Source organism: Otolemur garnettii, unplaced genomic scaffold (genome assembly GCF_000181295.1).
Source record: "Otolemur garnettii isolate 467f Iridium unplaced genomic scaffold, OtoGar3 scaffold00009, whole genome shotgun sequence".
NCBI classification, from domain to species: Eukaryota; Metazoa; Chordata; class Mammalia; order Primates; family Galagidae; genus Otolemur; species Otolemur garnettii.
In genome coordinates this window covers 4,554,779-4,573,143 of record NW_003852404.1, presented here as the reverse complement: position 1 = coordinate 4,573,143, position 18,365 = coordinate 4,554,779, and the positions used below count along the sequence as shown (strand labels likewise).

The 18,365-nt window shown below is 48.6% G+C and overlaps 2 protein-coding genes across 3 annotated transcripts in view; one reads left to right on the top strand and one right to left on the bottom strand.

Annotated features, from left to right (window-relative positions):
- Positions 1–577: 577 nt before the first annotated feature.
- Positions 578–15,519, top strand: PINK1 (PTEN induced putative kinase 1). 2 transcript variants are annotated; one of them, XM_003783830.3, is made up of 8 exons: positions 578–1,029; positions 4,248–4,535; positions 6,573–6,673; positions 10,301–10,483; positions 11,293–11,456; positions 12,498–12,625; positions 12,973–13,209; positions 14,065–14,365. In XM_003783830.3, exons 1-8 carry the CDS (start codon positions 643–645, stop codon positions 14,320–14,322), a joined length of 1,746 nt encoding a protein of 581 aa, XP_003783878.1. In that variant the 5' UTR covers positions 578–642; the 3' UTR covers positions 14,323–14,365. The 2 variants fall into 2 exon arrangements, with proteins under 2 accessions (XP_003783878.1, XP_023365490.1); XM_023509722.1 differs by having other exon boundaries at positions 618–1,029; positions 12,970–13,209; positions 14,065–15,519.
- A 422-nt stretch (positions 15,520–15,941) lies between these two features.
- Positions 15,942–18,365, bottom strand: part of DDOST (dolichyl-diphosphooligosaccharide--protein glycosyltransferase non-catalytic subunit) — an 8,194-nt gene continuing 5,770 nt past the window's right edge. The window contains exons 7-11 of the mRNA XM_003783828.3: positions 17,910–18,058; positions 17,320–17,467; positions 16,636–16,756; positions 16,443–16,549; positions 15,942–16,342 (exon numbers count right to left, since the gene is read on the bottom strand). Of these exons, the coding sequence (XP_003783876.1) occupies positions 16,193–16,342; positions 16,443–16,549; positions 16,636–16,756; positions 17,320–17,467; positions 17,910–18,058 (675 nt within the window). The 3' untranslated portion in view covers positions 15,942–16,192. The remainder of the gene's footprint in view (positions 16,343–16,442; positions 16,550–16,635; positions 16,757–17,319; positions 17,468–17,909; positions 18,059–18,365) is intronic.

The window sequence follows — 18,365 nt, the reverse complement described above, 5'->3', positions numbered from 1 at the left end:
AAGGCAGATGTGGTTAGCAGGGCTCTGCCATTAACAATCTGTGTGACTCTGGACAAGTTGCTCGATATCTTGAGACCCCCAACTCACTAATGCCTAAATTGTGGCCTCTGGGTGAGATGTCTTGGGGTTTCAATAAGTCCAGGGATTGTGAACATGCAGAGAGGAGCCTAAGGGCGTTGAGGACCACAAGGAGTCAACAGCCAGGGCAACGTGGAGTGCCACCTCTGCTCTGATACTTACCTGCGCGTGACTGCAAACACTGCCCTTTTCATGCCTCGGTTTTACCTATAAAAATGACATTCTCATTCTCCTTGATGCGAATGTTAAATAAAAGATGTAAAGGATCTGGCACGGAGACTGACAATAAATATTAGCTTCCCCTCTCAATTTCTCGATTTTGCCCAGTGATGTTCACGTTCAAGACCTGCCTAAACACGCAAAGCCTTCATCCAGGTCCAAAGTACAAAGGAACAAGAAACTACACGCGGCGCAAGTGCGCGCACAGCGCCCTCGCGCGCCGAGCTGGGGAAACGCCCCCGGACTCCGTCCCCGCCCATCAGCGCCTGCGCCTGCGCAGAGACATCGCCCCCGAAGTTTGTTTTCACCGGCGTATGGGACGCTAGTGGCGGCCGCGGCGCCACCATGGCGGTGCGGCAGGCGCTGGGCCGGGGCCTGCAGCTGGGTCGGGCGCTGCTGCTGCGCCTCACGGCCAAGCCTGGCCCGGTCTACGGCTGGGGGCGGCCTGGCCCAGCGGCGGGCTGGGGCCGCGGAGAGCGCCCGGGCTGGGCCGTAGGTCCCGGCGCGGAGCCGCGCAGAGTCGGGCTCGGGCTCCCCGACCGCTACCGCTTCTTTCGCCAGTCGGTGGCAGGACTGGCGGCACGGCTGCAGCGGCAGTTCGTGATGCGGGCCCGGGGCGGCGCGGGCCCGTGCGGCCGGGCCGTCTTTCTGGCCTTTGGGCTGGGGCTGGGCCTCATCGAGGAGAAGCAAGCGGAGGGCCGGCGGGCGGCCTCGGCCTGTCAGGAGATCCAGGTAAGCGGAGACCGTCGCTGGGCCCCGCCGCGGGCAGGGCGGGGCTGAATGGGGCGGGTCCTGAGCCGGGTCTGGGGGCGGGGCTTCGTCTGCGTGGGGCGGGGCGAGGGTTAAGGTCTGTTGTGGTTCGTTTATTTCACGGTGACTGGTAATCTGATATAAATCCAGCACGTCGCATTTGTTTTATGGTTTCCCTTCCTCAAATAGCATGTTTTAGATCAGAAGATACGTTGCTAATTATAGTTCCAGATATTTCCTAGCAAATGGCTTTGTGGAAATTTTCTAAAATTTAACAACAAAATCGTTATACTCCTATCCCTTGAGGTAGTTGTCATCCCCTATGTATGGAGGAAGAAGCGACCTCTGAGAGGTGAAGCGACGTGCTGGAAGTCACACAGGTGGTAAAGGACAGTGTGCAAATTCTGACTCTCCGAAACCTGTGCTCTTAACCACTGAGCCAGCTTGCCTCTGCAGTTTAGCCAAACGACGAGTCAGTAAAATAGCAGAGATCACAGTAAAAACTATGACTAGCAAGAAAAAACATCCAATCTTACATTTTAGTTAACCTGTGTATAGTCACCCCCAGTGACTGGATACGTAGGCGTTCTCAGGCATTTTTAATGCTTAAAGTAGTACAGAGACTTCTGTTTTTGCTCCACCAAAGTCATATTAGTTGGGGTTCTCCAAACAGAATAAGATGTGTCTAGAGAAAGAGATTTATTCTAAGGACTTGGCTCACTATGGAAACCGGCAGGTATAAAATCTGTGGGGTCGACTGTCAGGCTGGAGACTCAAGGAAGAGCCAGTGTTGAAGTTCACGTCTAAAGCCTGTTTCCTGGTAGAATTACTTCTTCCAGGAGGCCAGTCTTTAAAAAAAAAAAACACAGCTGTAGAAATGGGTTTTTACTGTATTCCCCAGGCTGGTCTCAAACTCCTGGCCTCAAGTGATGCTCCTATCCCAAAGTGGAGCACTTTCCAAAGCTCTAAGATTACAGACCTGTGATTACATCACATGCCTAGCCAAGGTCACTCTTTTTCCTGGGGTTTGACCACTTACTACAGGTCCTGTGTTTTATAAGTTAGGGCTAAGGTGGTGGGAGGTGAAGTGATTTGCTCAAGGACACAGCTGTTAGCACCAAGCAGTGTCTCCCAGGTTTCCTGGTTTCCAGCCCAGTTCTTGTTCCTTGTCACCATTGTTTGAGCTCTGTCCAGTTTGGGGTGACAGGTGACTTCTGGCCTAATCCCCAGCCTCTGCCCTTGTCATTTGCCACAGCTTAACTGGCAGAAAGCAAAGATGGGAAATTTATCAAGTTCTGTTTAAAATTTAAAAGTTGTTTGTTTTTTTTTTTTTTAACTGGGGCAATTGACCCTCCTAAGCTTACCATTCACACTCTCATCACTGTCAGGGTGCCACCAAACCATTCATGAAGGATTTGCCTCCATGACCCAAACACTCCCTACTAGGCCCCACCTCCAACACTAGAGATCAAATTTCAACATGCAATTTGGGGGAGCAAACATCCAAATTATAGCATTCAGCAGTGGAACATTCTGTATCTTGATTGTGGTGATTACACAAATCTGCACATGGGCTAAAATTGCATTGGACTACACACACACAAATGAATGCAGGTTTAAAAACATAATGACAACTGAGGAGGGTCTAGAGCTAACAGTGTACCAATGCCACTTTGCTGTTTTGATACTGTACCTTTGGGGGAACTTTGGATGAAGAGTATAGAGGACACCATGTATTATTTTTTTGCAACTCCTGTGAGTCTGTGGCTATTTCAAAATAAAAAGTTAAAAAAGAAACACTCATTCTGGCTCATGTATATATTCTTAGCATTTTGGGAGGCTGAAGCAGGAGGATCACCTGAAGCCAGGAGTTCAAGCAAGGCTTCAATGGGCTGAGGTCATGCCACTGTACTTTAGCCTGGGCAACAGAGTGAGATGCCAAAGTAAATATATATATATATATATATCCCCTCCCCCCTGGGAAACTATGGTTTACATGGTATTACTCTGTAAAATACTATTTCTGCATCATGGAGTTTATAAACTAATTGACCAGGAGAGATAGGCTTTCATTTTTTAAAGAAGTTCAAAATTCTATTACAAAGTATATTTGCTTATAGATATTAAATGCTTTAGGAATCCTCCAGAAGGAGACTTGTTGGGGCTGGGTTAGCAGGGCTGGTTCCAGAGGAAGGAGGAGCTGGAGTCATCTCAATGCATGAGTGGGGAGGAGCAGCAGAGCAGGACCTTGGGGAAGGCGGGTGAGCAGCGGTTCAGACAGGTGTCCTGAGGATAAACACACTCAGCACCCAGACCAACCTAACAAAGCACCAGGACAAGGCATCGAGTAGCCTCCTGGGCAGTGTTGTGGACAGCAGAGTGACACATGAAAGCATTGTGGTTTAATGTGGTTCAGAAGCAGTAAAGGGACGGTGAGAGAGTGGGGGAGTCTAGGGACAGTGCCCAGTAGGCTGCTGCCAAGGGAGGTATGCTGTGCTGTGCTCCTGGGTGACAAGCCATGGAGTTGGAAAGGAGGAGGTAGCAGATCAGACCACTGGAGGGGGAAGACAGAGCCTGGGTGACTGGAGACATGATTTCACCACTACCTGAAGTGGGGGGTACCCAGATTTTGGGCACATGGCTTTTTTCCCAGTATAGTGCAACACAGTGCATGGCACCTGCCCTCCCTCTTTCCCTGTCCAAAGTCTATGTTCATGTCCTTCCTAAATAGAACAGGCCCTTCAGAGGCAGAGGCAGGAAGATAGGACTTAGTGACTCTCTGGGAGACTCCCCACCTTACCCACCTTGCCTGAAAACCCCTGAGGTCATTGTTGATCACATGCTTCTAGTAGTTACCACCTGAGATCTTTGCAGAAAGAGCAGTCTCCACGATCAGATGCCTCCAGAGTTGTGCTGGAGAGTGAAGGCAGCAAAGGAGTGTGTGCTGGCTGCAGAACTCAGGTCACTGAGCTCTTAGCTACAGTGCTGTGATCACAGCAAAGCAACAGAGTTTGAGAGAAATTATTCTGAATAATGGGAAAGGTAGGGTGGCCTGACCTCAGGATGAGCAGTGAAACCCAGTTAGCTTGTGTTTCATTGGTCTTTGGTCTTGCCAGTGAGGACCATGCCTCTCCCCTCTTCCCATGTTTCAGGGCCTTCATGGGCTCCCCAGCTCACAGCACATTCTTTTTTCCTTACAGGAGATTTTTACCCAGAAAAACAAGCTGGTGCCTAACCCATTGGATACTAGACGCTGGCAGGGCTTCCAGCTGGAGGAGTATCTTATAGGGCAATCCATTGGCAAGGGCTGCAGTGCTGCTGTGTATGAAGCCACCATGCCTGCATTGCCCCAGAACCAGGAGATGGCAAAGACCTTGGAGCTTCTTCCAGGGAAAGAACCAGGTATCATCCCACAAGGAAGAAAGGAGACTCAAGCTGCAGGGGCCCCTGCCTTCCCCTTAGCCATCAAGATGATGTGGAACATCTCGGTAAGGATGGGACCTTTCATTCTTACAGTAGGCGGTTCTCAAAATGCCTAGCTTAGTAGAGCTGACAGAGACTCTTTCCAGGAAGTAGATAGGAAAAGACACACTCTCCATGGGAAAGTTGCCTATAAAACTAGGCTTTCTGCCCCTCTTATTCAAAAATCTAAAGCAGAATGTCTCAAATTGTTATATGCCCACACATCACTTGGGGATCAGCTTCAAAGGCAGCCGCAGATTCAGCAGGTCAGAGATGAGGCCTGAGAGTCTGCCTTTCCAACAGACTCCTAGGCAATGCTGACTCTACCAGAGAAGTGAGTTCATTTCGGCTCTGCCCTTACAGCATCCCTCCTCTCTGTGGCTTTCCTGGCCAGAGAAGAGGAGCCACACTCCTTTCCTTTCCACTCACCCTTCATGCACACCCCCAGATCAAAGCCTTGCTTGTTAACTTCCTGTTCTCAATTCTTAGAATGACTCAAGGCTTTGGGAACCTGAAGAGTATTCCTCCCCCAAACAAAGATTTCTATCTATTTAGAGTAATTTCTTTACCTTGCCATTACTAGATGGGTTCAGAAAATTCATTAAGGCTTGGTGCCCATAGCACAGCGGTTGCAATGCCAGCCACATACACTGAAACTGGTAGGTTCTGGGCCAGCTAAGCAACAATGACAACTGCAACAGAAAAATAGCCAGACGTTGTGATGGGTGCCTGTAGTCCCAGCTACTTGGGAGGCTGAGGCAAGAGAATCGCTTGAACCCAAGAGTTTGAGGTTGCTGTGAGCTGTGCACTCTACTGAGGGCAACATAGTGAACTCTGTCTTAAAAAAAAAAAAGAAAGAAAGAAAATTCATTAAGACCTGATGTTCTGTCTTAATGCACCCACCCAAAGGTGAGATAAAAACAGCCCAGCAGTTCATGCCTGATACAAGAAAATACAGTTTCTTATTTTGATTTGGGGAGTGAAGGTTATTAGACTATTATACTCCAAGCTGGTTTAATAACTTAAGAAGTGGCCAAGTTCTTTGTGAAACATCCAGTCTTAGCATCAGAACTTACACTGGAGGCTGAGTGCAGTGGCTCACACCTGCAATCCCAGCACTTTGGGAGGCCAAGGTGGAAGGATTGCTTGAGGCCAGAAGTTTGAGACTATTCTGGGCAACACAGCAAGATCCCATCTCTATAAAAAATTTTAAAACCTGAGGCCAGGTGCGGTGGCTCATGCCTATAATCTTAGCACTCTGGGAGGCCGAGGTAGATGGATTGCCTGAGCTCAGGAGTTTAAGACTAGCCTTAGCAAAAGCAAGACCCCATCTCTAAAATTAGCCAGGCATGTGGTGAGCACCTGTAGTCCCAGCTACTCAGGAGGGTGAGGCAAGGATCTCTTGAGCCCAAGAGTTTGAGGTTGCTGTGAGTTATGACACCACAGCCCTCTACCAAGGGTAACAAAGTGAGACCCTGTCTCTAAAAAACACCTGGCCTGGTTGAGACATGACAGCTGTTGCATTCACAAAAGCTAAAAGATGATTGATCCTTATAGGATCTTAACAGGTTTCATAGATGCTGAGAGCCGTTCATATTAAAATGAGGAAAATAAGGTTCTTTCCCCCTTCACTGGTTTTTGTTTGTTTATTTGGGGGGCTGGAAAAGGCTGTCCTGTGATTCAGCACAACTTTCTAGGGTGGAGTTGTCAGGTTCTGGCCTATCTGCTGATGGGAGTCTTAGTGACTCAGTCAGTTTCAAGCCTGTGGGGACCAGATGCATTGAAGGCAGGAAGAAGCGTCCCCTGTCCTGATTGCCTTGGTGTCTCCTCCTGCCCTGGGCAAAGCTGCCAAGAGTTTCAGGTATGGGAAGTGTCCTTTGAGTTGGCAGAGATGGCACTTCTACATCTTTTGGCTTGCCACTGGAGTGAAAAAGGTCATCTTATCTCAAAGGTCAGAGCTCATTCTAGGCAGTAGCTGTCCTGGTTCACATTACAGGCAGGACTTGGAACTTGCCATTCCACTCAGGTCTGTGTAACCTGGGTTCTTTGTGGATGTGTTCCAGGCGGGCTCTTCTAGCGAAGCCATCTTCAGCACAATGAGCCAGGAGCTAGTCCCAGCTAGCCGAGTGGCCTTGGCCGGGGAGTATGGCGCAGTTACGGATAGGTAAGTGCCCCCTTCTGTGAGGTCTTTGAGAGCAAATCATCATTTGTGTCCCCAGCACTCAGCACAATGTCTGACAGGACACAGTAGGTAATAAACACTTACTGAACAACGTCATTAATGGTGGATTTTCAGTTAGTGGATAATTTAGGTTGGGAAAGATTGCAGATCATCTGACCCCTAATGATGATGCATGAGGGTGACTCACACTGGAGGAGGGGAAAGGAAGGCCATCCCCAAACTCCCAATTCAGAATACCAGAAAATTGATGGGAGTTCTCAGACTCCTCCTAAGCATTACACAGGTGGAGCACCACGTGTCAGTACAAACCGAACTCTGTCCCCCAGGAGGGAACACCCATTCCACTAGCAGTTTCAGTACACTACATAGTGCCAAGAGATTTAAGGGGAAAAAAGAGGTGGTTTGCTCCCTGGGAGCTCTCTATGTGGCAGCAGAGCCCAGCAAGCCAGGAGCAGAGGGCCCACTCTGTTCTAAGTGCTAGAGTAGAGTATGCTCAGGTGCCAAAGGAGCCCCACTCAGGCTTCTCACGGGAGCGTTTTGTGTTACCTTTTGAAGGATAAATAGCATTACCCAGGCAAATAAGCAGGGAAAGGTGTGTTCTCAGCAGAGGGACGCACAGGTGGACAGCAGCAACACTGCAGCTTAGTAAGGCCCCTCCCACAGGAAGAGAAGAGAACATGGATGCTCTGGCTTGTGCTCACCGTGATATTGGTACCCCACCAGGAAGAGATGAGACTGCTGCATTTCTGGTGATTCACTAGAGGACTGATTTATACATCTTAGTTCTGTCAGAAGCAGGAAGACAGAAGTAGGAACTTAAGGGCATTTCCAGGGGTTGGAAGGCTCCAGCATGACTGAGAGTCCCTGCAGGCCAATGGCAGCCGCTGCTCAGGTGGGCTTCCTACCGCCATCTTATTCTCCTTAGCCCTATGTAGAGAAAAGCGAACACCTGAATGCCAGCTGCTTTGGGGCCAGCCTTACCCTCCAGGGGCTCCTTCTGTGGTGTGTCAGCCTGCTGTTAGGGTCATATAGCTAGGAGCACTGTGATGTCACCTACCCAATCCCATCTGATATAATCCTTGTCACTCTGATCCTTTGCCCTGCTTTAGTTGTTTTCATAGCATTGCTCACTATCTGGTCTTTTTTTTTCTTTTTTTGAGACAAAGTCTCACTTTGTTGTCCTCAGTAGAGTGCTGTGGCATCATAGCTCACAGCAACCTCAAACTCCTGGGCTCAAATAATCTTCTTGCCTCAGCCTTATACACAGCTATTTTTAGGGATGGGTCTTGGTCTTGCCCAGGCTAGTCTTGAACATCTGAGCTCAAGCGATCCACCCTCTTTGACCTCCCAGAGTGCTGGGGTTACAGGCATGTGCCACCGTACCTCACTATCTGGTCTTGAGTCATACACACCTTTGTCCAGCTGTCCTGTGCATGTTTGTTAGCTCTGTTCCCCACAGCTTGATAAATGTCAGTCGAATCACTGGATGGAAGTGGCAGGGGTACACTCCCTCAAGTGCTGATGTTTCTCAGGAGAAACTCTTCCCTGAGAGCACTCTGGGTGCCTTCTAGGGCCTTTTGTGACCTGCTTCTCCCCCTCATTTCTCATCCTTTCCCATTGGCACCTACACCCCACCATGCATCCATGCCACCCTCCCCAAATGCACCAGGCTCAGCCATGGCCATCTCCCAACATGCAGTTGCTATACTTGGGTCGCCCTCCCTGCACGTTTTAGGTCTTGGTCTAAACACCCCCTGACCTCACATTTCTCCTCAGTGCAGCCACATACTGTGCCTCTTGGCTCCCAGGACACCTTTTGGGGCCTTGACAGCCTGTGCTACAATCTTAGTTGGTCCAGTGACCCAGGTATGGAAACAATGCTATGACTCCTTTGATCACGTAGGACAGGGACCCACTCAGGTGGACTCAAGACAAGGAGAGTACAAGGACACATATGGACTAGGCCCGCAAAGGTCGGACCATGGCAGCTCTGGGGACAGGGCCGGTGTCCTGCTCTCTCAGCATTGCCTCTGCTCCATTCCCTTTGCTGCACCGTCAGCAGCCTTATTTGTTCCCCATATCACTGTCCTGCTGTCCTCCTGTCTGCTGCCTGCTCCCCCTTCGCCTCCCGTGGCCCAGTCTGTCTCTCAGCATCTTTTCACCTTCAGTTCCGCTGCTGACTGGCAGGCTCTTCACTCACACTCCCAGAGAGAGAATCTCCCTCTCTTCCCTTCCCTTTTTACTCCAACCATCCAGATTGCAGATGTGTCTGTAGGCTCATTACCCTTGAGGTAGTGACCACCCTTGCTCCAGTCAGCTCTGGTTGAGCTGGGCTGTCAGAGCCAACCATCCCAAATACAGCTGCTGTGACTCAGCAGGGCCGGGATGGGGGCTCCAAAAAGAGATACCACCACTGCTAACTACATCTGGGTCCATTCACTCAACAAAGATTCATTAAGCTTATATTCCATGCTAACTATTACTCTAGAAGCTGGAATCATGGAGAAAATTCAGGCATGGTCCTTGCTATTAGGGAGCTAAAGTAATTATTCAATGAATGTACCTCTGTCCTATTTGATTACAAACCCATGAGGATAGGGACTCTGCCTTGTTCTCTGCCATAGCTTCACAGCACACCATTATGATTCAAGGTCTGGTACTCAGTGTAAAAACAGTAAACATTGGCTGAATGAATCATAGCAACAGCTAATGTTCGCTGAGAGCTTGCTCTGTGCTAAACATGGTTCTGGGTACATTTATATTATCAACCTTATGCAGCTTGTTGCTACCTTAGTCCCCTTTTGTACTTGAGACTGAACCCAGAAAATACAGTAGTCTCCTCGTAATCCCGAAGGGAATGTGGTACAGGCCCCCCAGTGGATGCCTGGAACCACAGATAATTTAACCCTCAATGTGCTACTTTTTTCCTATTCATATATATCTGTAAGAATGTTTAGTTTATACATTAGGCATAGTAAAAGATTAATAGCAATAACTAATAATAAAATAGAACAGTTATAACTGTACACTGTAATAAGAGTTAGATGAATATGTCCTCTCTCTCACAGTATCTTAAGCCAGGCACAGTGGCACATTCCTGTAGTCCCAGCTACTCAGAAGGCTGAGGCAGATTTGCTTGAGCACAGGAGTTCGAGACCAGCCTGCGTCACATAGAGAGACCTCGTCTCCAAAAAAAATATGTGTGTGTGTGTGTGTGTCTTACTGTACTTCATTCACCTATTTTTAGGCCATGGGTAACTGAAACCATGGAAAGGAAATCTGCAGATTAAGGGGAACTACTGTAACTTAGCCAAGGACTCACAGCAGCAGACCTTGAATTCAAACCCAGGCCCTCTGATCTCAGGGCTTCTTCATTCTTATGTTCTGCCACATGGGATGGATGGATGAGCAGACAGATTGAAAGATGGATTTGGAGGGGGTGGTCATCAAATACGTTCCCCAACACCAGGACCTGGCACATAGCACATGACAAATACCTGATAGATAAGTGAACAAATAAATACTATTGTTTTTTGTGGCCTGAGATGATTATCTTTCCAGCTATTATATCTGATACTGACCTCATATTTGTCCCACTTGGCTGAATAGAAAACCCAAGGGAGGTCCCAAGCAGTTGGCCCCTCACCCCAACATCATCCGGGTTCTCCGCGCCTTCACCTCATCTGTGCCGCTGCTGCCAGGGGCCCTGGTCGACTACCCTGATGTGCTGCCTCCACGTCTCCACCCAGAAGGTCTGGGCCATGGCCGGACACTGTTCCTCGTCATGAAGAAGTAAGTGGCAGGGACAAGGCAGGACTTGGAGCTGGTTCATCTCCTGAGGGGAGCTGGTACCCACCCTCCATGTGCACCTTGAGGGCTTCCACCTTTGGGAGAATAAGGCCATGCAGGGAGTACATCTGTCCTGGCAGGCACTTTCCCATTAAGATAATTTTTTATGAGAATAAAATCTCACCTTCATTCAGAACATACTTTTCACCCAGTATTTTTGGTCCATTTTAACTATTAACCTTTCTCTATGGCTTGCCTTACCTGTTTTTAACACAAAAAAAGATCTTTTTGGGGCAGCACCTGTGCCCCATCTACCACGGGTGGTGGATTCGAACCTGGCCTCTGCCAAACTGCAACAAAAAAATAGCTGGGTGTTGTGGTGGGTTCCTGTAGTCCCAGCTACTCGGAAGGCTGAGGCAAGAGAATCACCTAAGCCCAGGAGTTGGGTGTTGCTGTGAGCTGTGACGCTACAGCACTCTACTGAGGGCAATAAAATGAGACTCTGTAAAAAAAAAAACAGAAAAAATATCTTTTCCTCACCCTCTGTACCACCTAACTTTGCTATAATGGATGTTTTAAGGAAATAAGATTTTCACGGTTACTTTGAATTGACCATGAGGAGCCCCAGCTCTTATTTCCTAATTTCAGGATGGTGGGTGGGTGGGGAAAGAAAAGCTACAAAAAAAAAAAAAAAAAGATAAATGAAAAAGCTCCAGGAAGGGGAAGAGGAAAAGCCTAAACTTGATGGAGAATAAGGAGCTGGGGGTCATTGATGCATGATAGCCAACTTCACCCTTTCCCCTCTCTACCAGCTATCCCTGTACCCTGCGCCAGTACCTTCGTGAGAACACCCCCAGCCCACACCTGGCCACCTTGATGACCCTACAGTTACTGGAAGGAGTGGATCATCTGGTCCAACAGGGCATTGCACACAGAGACTTAAAATCTGACAACATTCTCGTGGAGCTGGACGCAGGTAGGTGCTTGCTAGACCCTCAGAGCTCTCCAGGGAGCATTAGGGGTAGGTCAGAAGTATTTAGGACCCTTCAGGTCCTCTTTGGTTTTTATGTCCTCTCTAAGTCACTGTGTCTTTATGTAGCTCTGTACACAGAGATGAGCGACCTGTCCTTCAGAATGGAGGCTTTAGTCCTCTGTGGAGAGACAGTACCCAAGTTCCTTTTGTTGTCCACTTACAGAACAAGAACCTCAGTGCTGGGAGTTTTCATGAATAAAGTAAAAGAGAGGTAGACTTTAAGCTCATAAAAAATAATTTTCAAACAGTGAAAGCTGTCCAAATGTAAGTTTAGCTGCCTCTGAAAAGGATGAGTTCCCCATTATTGGAAGCATTCAAGTATAAGTCGAAAGGCCACTTGCCACTTACCTGGGGGGGATATTTTAAAGGAGATTCAGACACATCTGATACATTTTGAACTAGAAGATTTAAAAGAATTAAATGTGCAATTACGGGCAACACCTGTGACTCAAAGGAGTAGGGTGCTGGCCTCATATGCTGGAGGTGGTAGGTTCAAACCCAGCTCTGGCCAAAAAAAAAAAAAATGTGCAATTAAATGACTACAGGAATTGCCTTTTTAAAGGAATCCCGTGAATCCTTTTACAAATGCACCTCTTTTTTAGGTTTGGATATGGCATTTCAAATTCAACTCAAAGATTCTTGACATGTGAGGGCCTCAAGAGATCATTTGACCTAAGCACTAGCTTGGTTTGGGGGACAGCTCCAGTTACTAGAAAATTATTTAGATTGAGCCAAGCTTTTATCTGGTCCTTTGCCTGGGGACTTTGCAGGCTTTTATTAACAGGAGGCATCTGCATATTTGCATACCTAGGCCTCCTGTTCAGCTCTCTTGCCTTGTTGGTCTGTCCTCTGGGGCCAACACTGAGTCCCTGCTAGCCCCGCTAACCCATGTCCTGCTGGGGGCTTCAGTAGGGACATAGCAAGGCCTCTCAGAGGGAAGGAGAAGGGCAAATTGGTTGCTCACCTCTGCCTGCTCCTTCCCAGATGGCTGCCCCTGGCTGGTGATCACAGATTTTGGCTGCTGCCTGGCTGACGAGAGCATCGGCCTGCAGTTGCCCTTCACCAGCTGGTATGTGGATCGGGGTGGAAACGGCTGCCTGATGGCTCCTGAGGTGAGTCCTCGCGGGGAGTTATCACCATCTGCAGCTCTTCCACCATGTTTCCACTAAATGAGAGAACAAGACTTGATACCTCATTATTTACTCAACACCTCCACCTTTTCTGACCCATATTTTGGCACAGGCTCCTTCCTTGCCACTTTGCTTTACTCTGGATTTCCCTAATATTCCCAGATGTGAGTCCTGTCAGCGTAAACTAGGCAGTCTGAGCCACAACTCATTCAAATTCTGGGTTCCTTGGGACAGAGTTCAGATCAGCTCATGAGTTAGATGGCATGCAAGAGCGTGAAAGGTGAGACATGCCAGCAGCATGGGCATCTCACCCATTGCTTTCCAAGCAGGTGTCCACGGCCCATCCTGGCCCCAGGGCAGTGATTGACTACAGCAAGGCTGACGCCTGGGCAGTTGGAGCCATCGCCTACGAAATCTTTGGGCTTGCCAATCCCTTTTATGGCCAAGGCAAGGCCCACCTTGAAAGCCGCAGTTACCAAGAGGCTCAACTTCCTGCACTGCCTGAGTCGGTTCCTCGAGACATGAGACAGCTGGTGAAGTCACTGCTCCAGCGAGAGCCCAGCAAGGTGAGATGTTCCCAGGCGTCACAGAAATTGTGTGGGTAGAGACCTTAGTTCACATTCCAGAGTGAAGGTTGGGTTTGGGCCAGCACTACAGTGACAGAGACAGAGCTCCTCAATCAATACAGAACACAAAACAGATTCTAGTATCAATAGGACCAGAGTAGTTAGCCACTCAACCATTAGTCAGGGGCCTAGCAGTTCAACTCTTGGCTTTTTTAATTGCTTAAAAAGTTACTCATAAAGAAGGATGCATTTTTGAGAAATGTTTAATGGAGATGTAGTTTGTGGTAACAGCTGAGATCTAATCAGGAGATGGGAAAACATCTCCCGAAAGCAGATCTGACCATTGTAATATTAACACAAAGGAGTATTAAGGCAGATCTGTCTGAAGCTGTAATTGGAATGGCAGTTCTGGCTCAGGTGGCTTGCTGAGCACAAAGCGCTGAGCCAGACCTGTATCCCAGCCACATTCTGCCCCTTGCTGCTCACCTCCCTCTTGGTGGCCTGCCATCTTGATAACAGTAAGTGTTCAGTAAAGGTTAGAAAAATGACCACAACCAGTTATGCAATGATGAGACACCTTACCTCACCCCTGTACAAGGAACCAGACAGAGCTATGCATAAGAGCCACATGGGCCTTCCACCCGGGAGAAGGCCATTCCAACAGTGCAGACTGCCCCTTGTACATGGCAAAGCCTGGAGCATGAACAGAGTCAGCAGAGGGAAGAGTATCAGGAGGAGAGACAGGGTGGAGAAAGAACTGGGCTGAGGCCAGAGAAGGGAAGGCTCTAGAAGCAGCTTGTGGGCCTGAGACCTTGTTACAGATGTTCTAGGCTTCCCCTTCCCTTCCTGTTGCAGAGACCTTCTGCCCGAGTAGCTGCAAATGTGCTTCATCTCAGCCTCTGGGGTGAACAGATTCTAGCCCTGAAGAATCTGAAGTTAGACAGGATGATTGGCTGGCTCCTGCAACAATCAGCTGTTACTTTGTTGGCCGACAGGCTCACAGAGAAGAGTTGTGTGGAAACAAAAATGAAGATGCTCTTTCTAGCCAACCTAGAGTGGGAAGCGCTCTGCCAGGCAGCCCTCCTCCTCTGCTCATGGAGGGCAGCCCCTTGATGGCTCTGTCTGGAGTGGTGAATTACTAAAGAACTTACCAGCACCTGTGTTGTGATAGTCTGTGAACACTGAGGGTCTCTGAGGTGTAAGAGGGTGGGAGTCAGGAGACAGGACGGTATGGAGGGCTGGTCAACCAGAGAAGGCCTCAGGTTTGGCAAAGAGAAGGACAACGTGAGTCAGAGTTCACAGACCAGCTCCTAACTCTAGCTGTGTGATGTGGGACAAATCCTATAACCTGTGTGGCTTTTTATCTGTCAAATGAAGAAATTGGCCAGCTTTCTTTAGAGGGTTGGATAGTAGATACCTTTAAGTTGTTACAACCACTGAATTCTGTCATTGTAGCACAAAAGTAGCCTTAAATATGTAAATGAACAAGCATGGCTGCGTTCCCGTAGAGCTTTATTTATGGACACTGAAATTTTATTTTCATGTGTCACTAAATACTCTTCTATTTTTTTTCAACCATCTAAAAATACACAAACCATTTTTAGCTTGCAGGCCATACAGAGACAGGGGACAGCCAGACCAGCCTATAGGCCAGTTTGCCATCCCCTGGTCTAGATGAATTCAGATGGCAGAATTCTAAAAAAAATGCTGATCACGAGGGCTCTTTGTAAATCGATGCTAAAAATAATGTGGATCATCCCTGTGTACAGAGAAAAAGGAATGCATTCTCTGTACCAGGCAAGGAAATACCCTCAGGTGTAACTGCTGACTAGTAAGCCCTCCCTCGAACCCCTGTCCTCACAGTCCTCTGCAAAATCAATGACTTAGCAGGTCCTTTAAGTGAGGCTAGGCTGAAGAAAGTTAGGCCTGCATCCATTATGCAGAGAATCCAGGCTAAGGGAGTGGCTATTAGTGGCAGAGCTTGGCTGTGACTTTTACCCCTAACACCAGGAATGGCCTGTGGCTCATTTGAAAGTGGCAGCGTGGCATCAGTCCACATTTGCCACCTGGGCAGACATTTGCACAGGCCAACATATTCAGGTTTCAGTGTAGAAACTATCTGAAGCCTGGGAGGGGGCATTCTGGACCAGCGTGTTTTTGAGAAAGCATTTCCACAGAGCTGCTCCAGCTACTGAATTAATCTAGCGACACTCATGTGAAATCAACAGTACAGGGTTTGACCTTGTTCAGTTCCCGCTTGACTAGCATTTCTTACAGGAATTGTGAATTAAATGCAAATTTACAACCACAGAATATGTCTGTGCCTTTAACTGAATATCTGTCTGTAAGAGATAGTCAGATATTCCTGACTATACCCCGAAGATGAGACCATGTGGGTACCAGCACTGGGAAGGAGATTTCACATTTAATTTTACATTTCTTTTAGGAACACAGATGTTGCCCAAAGAAAGGTGCACATATAGTTAACATTCTTTTCAACCAAGCAATTCTATAATTCTCTTAGTCCAGCGCAGTTTATTCTAGATTTCCCATTTCCGTGATTCTCCACCCCTCAGTGTATCAACAATTTACCCCTCCAGGAGCAGTTAGGAAGCACTACCATTCCATATTAATGACAGCTCAGTCTTGGGCAAAATTCAAAGAAGCCACTTATAACTCTGTATCCAGTTAGTACCACATAGCACTATGAGCAAAGCACGACAGGAGCCAGATGAAGTTTGAGAACATTTCTCTTTAGTTTAGAAATGAGACTGTACATATGAAAAAACACCACTTAGCAAGTCAAGGTGGAAGAACTTAAATGAAAATTACTCCCTGCCCCCACCCTATGGAACTCAGTGCTCTCTCTCCCTGGGAGGTGGGGCGGTACCATTTTTCCACGGCTTTAAAAAACAAAACCAAACCACCAACTCTAATGAAATCCCCCACCGCCATGCTGCAAGGAGTCCGGGGCTCTGGCCCCTCAGTCAGATTTCTCCTTCTCCTTCATGTGTAAGAAGACGACACTGAAGATGAGAAGCCCCAACATCATGGAGAAGGCACTGGCGTAGTAGGGGTAGGCCGAGGGAATGAAGCGCTCATACTGCGTGTGCTGGAGTGGCCTCACTGACACCTGTGACAAGACAGAGACGCCACAGGTGTCATCTGTCTTCCACGGGGAAGCCCAAGCAGGGCACAGCTGGCTGACAGCAGTAGCTGCCACACGTGCTTACCTGAGTGGAAGAGTACAGGTGTGTGTAGCCTAGCCGGTTGTAATCCACCTTAAACTGGAACACACCATACACGTCGGGCAACTTGAACTGAACACTGTACTTGCCGCCTGGGGAAGAACCAACACAAATAATCAGGCGGGGTCTCCTATGAAGAAATGAGGGGCACAGGCTGTCTTGCAGGAACTACCCTTACCTTTCTTCTTCAAGAAGGTCCTCACAAAAGGATCGATGCGCACAAACTCCAGCTGGATGTCATCACCATCAAAGGGGACCCATCTGCCATTTGAGAGCTGCTCAATCACGATGCTATACTCCTGAGATAAAAGGCTGGTTAGGCAGAGGTGCCGGAGACTGGAGGGACACTACCACCTGTAGGCAGAGCTACGCTCACTTCCCACCCATGAACATGACAACCTGCAAAAGCCCTTGCCGCTCAGCCCTGAATTCACAGTGATGGCCCACACTCCTCAGCAAGGTCAATGCCTCTGGCTCAGCATCGCTACCTCTTCACAGACCTGATTCCTTTGCATGGTATTCACTGCCCATCAAACTCTGGACCCAAACCACCTAATGGGCACTTAAGACCTAACTGAAACACAGCTTCTCTTATAAATCCAACTTCTTGGGCAGAATTAATCAGCAAAGTCCCTCCCACTGCTGTCCCCAAACAGCAAAACCCACACCTCTTCAAAAGAGGTCTCATCTCACTCTTCTACTTGACACAGGCTCTATGCCTAAACTGACTCCTGGATGCAGAGGTTAACATCTTTATTTACGCCCTCTAGGCTGAACACAAAGTACTCAATAAATGCTTCTGAGCTGAGCTCTATCAGCTTGGCCAAACCCTCCAGGCCCTCCCATCCCGAGCAGCTCTTACCACTAGGTCAGTGACAGTGTAGGCATTGGGAGGGGCTGTCTCGCCCACCCGATGATGGGACACAGGCCCCACACGGAGGACACCCTCCTCCTTGAACACCCAGCGGGAGAGGGCCACAGCTAGCTCGAAGTTGCCTGTCTGGGAATACCTGCGGGAGGGAAAGGGGAGATGCTAGGGCAGCAGAGCTGATTCCTTTCCAGTGGTGCCTGGTGGGCAAGACCACTCGCAGCCACCAGACGGACTCACTAGCAAGGTTCTGCCTATACAGCCCCATGCTCCTCAGGACCCATGGTTGAAGGGACACAGGAAAGATGAAAAGATATGGATGGCGTTGCTCTGGGGGTCACCTACACAACACACCATTTTCTAAAAGGAATGGTGGAGATTAGGGGTCTCTAAGTTTTTACTAGCTTAAAAAGTTGACAGCGCCAAGAGTAGCTATACAGTAACAAAGTCAAGTCTTCAAATAATTTGACAGTACCTGAAGATGCTTAGTGTCCAACAAACACTTTTAGCTACAAGCCTCCTTCCTCCCCATATACACAGACCACACCAGCCAGACCACTGTTGCTGGGCCACCTGGCAGCTACCTCTGGGAGCCCGGCGTGGCCTTCTGCACTGCTGAGTTGAAGAAGGCGTCGCTGAAGAAGTCGAGGGAGCCACTGAAGATGACGCGGGCATTGTTTCTGGCCTGGAGCCCAGCAATTAGGAGGGTGTTCTTTCCCACGGCATGGGGGTACTGGGAACAAAATGCAGTTGTCATCCAAGCAGTACCAAGTAAAGGAAAAGGTGCTGGCTCTCCCGTGCACGAGGACAGCACGGTACAGGCCGACCTGAAGGACTCCGTCCTACCCCGTCGGAGGAGCCCGACAGCAACTGCCCCTGCCTACACCCCCATTCTCACAACCTGTCATTTCATCTGTCTCAGCCACATGTGCTTTCCTGGCTCTTATTTTCTTTTTTTTTGAGACAGAGCCTCAAGCTGTCCCCCTGGGTAGAGTGCCGTGGCATTACAGCTCACAGCAACCTCCAACTCCTGGGCTCAA

Excerpts from the sequence above, each read along its gene's own strand:
- PINK1 (XM_023509722.1), top strand. The coding sequence starts at position 643 with ATGGCGGTGCGGCAGGCGCTGGGCCGGGGCCTGCAGCTGGGTCGGGCG. Across the intron at positions 10,484-11,292 it reads CTGTTCCTCGTCATGAAGAA|CTATCCCTGTACCCTGCGCC; the intron begins GTAAGTGGCAGG and ends CCTCTCTACCAG. Across the intron at positions 11,457-12,497 it reads TCTCGTGGAGCTGGACGCAG|ATGGCTGCCCCTGGCTGGTG; the intron begins GTAGGTGCTTGC and ends GCTCCTTCCCAG.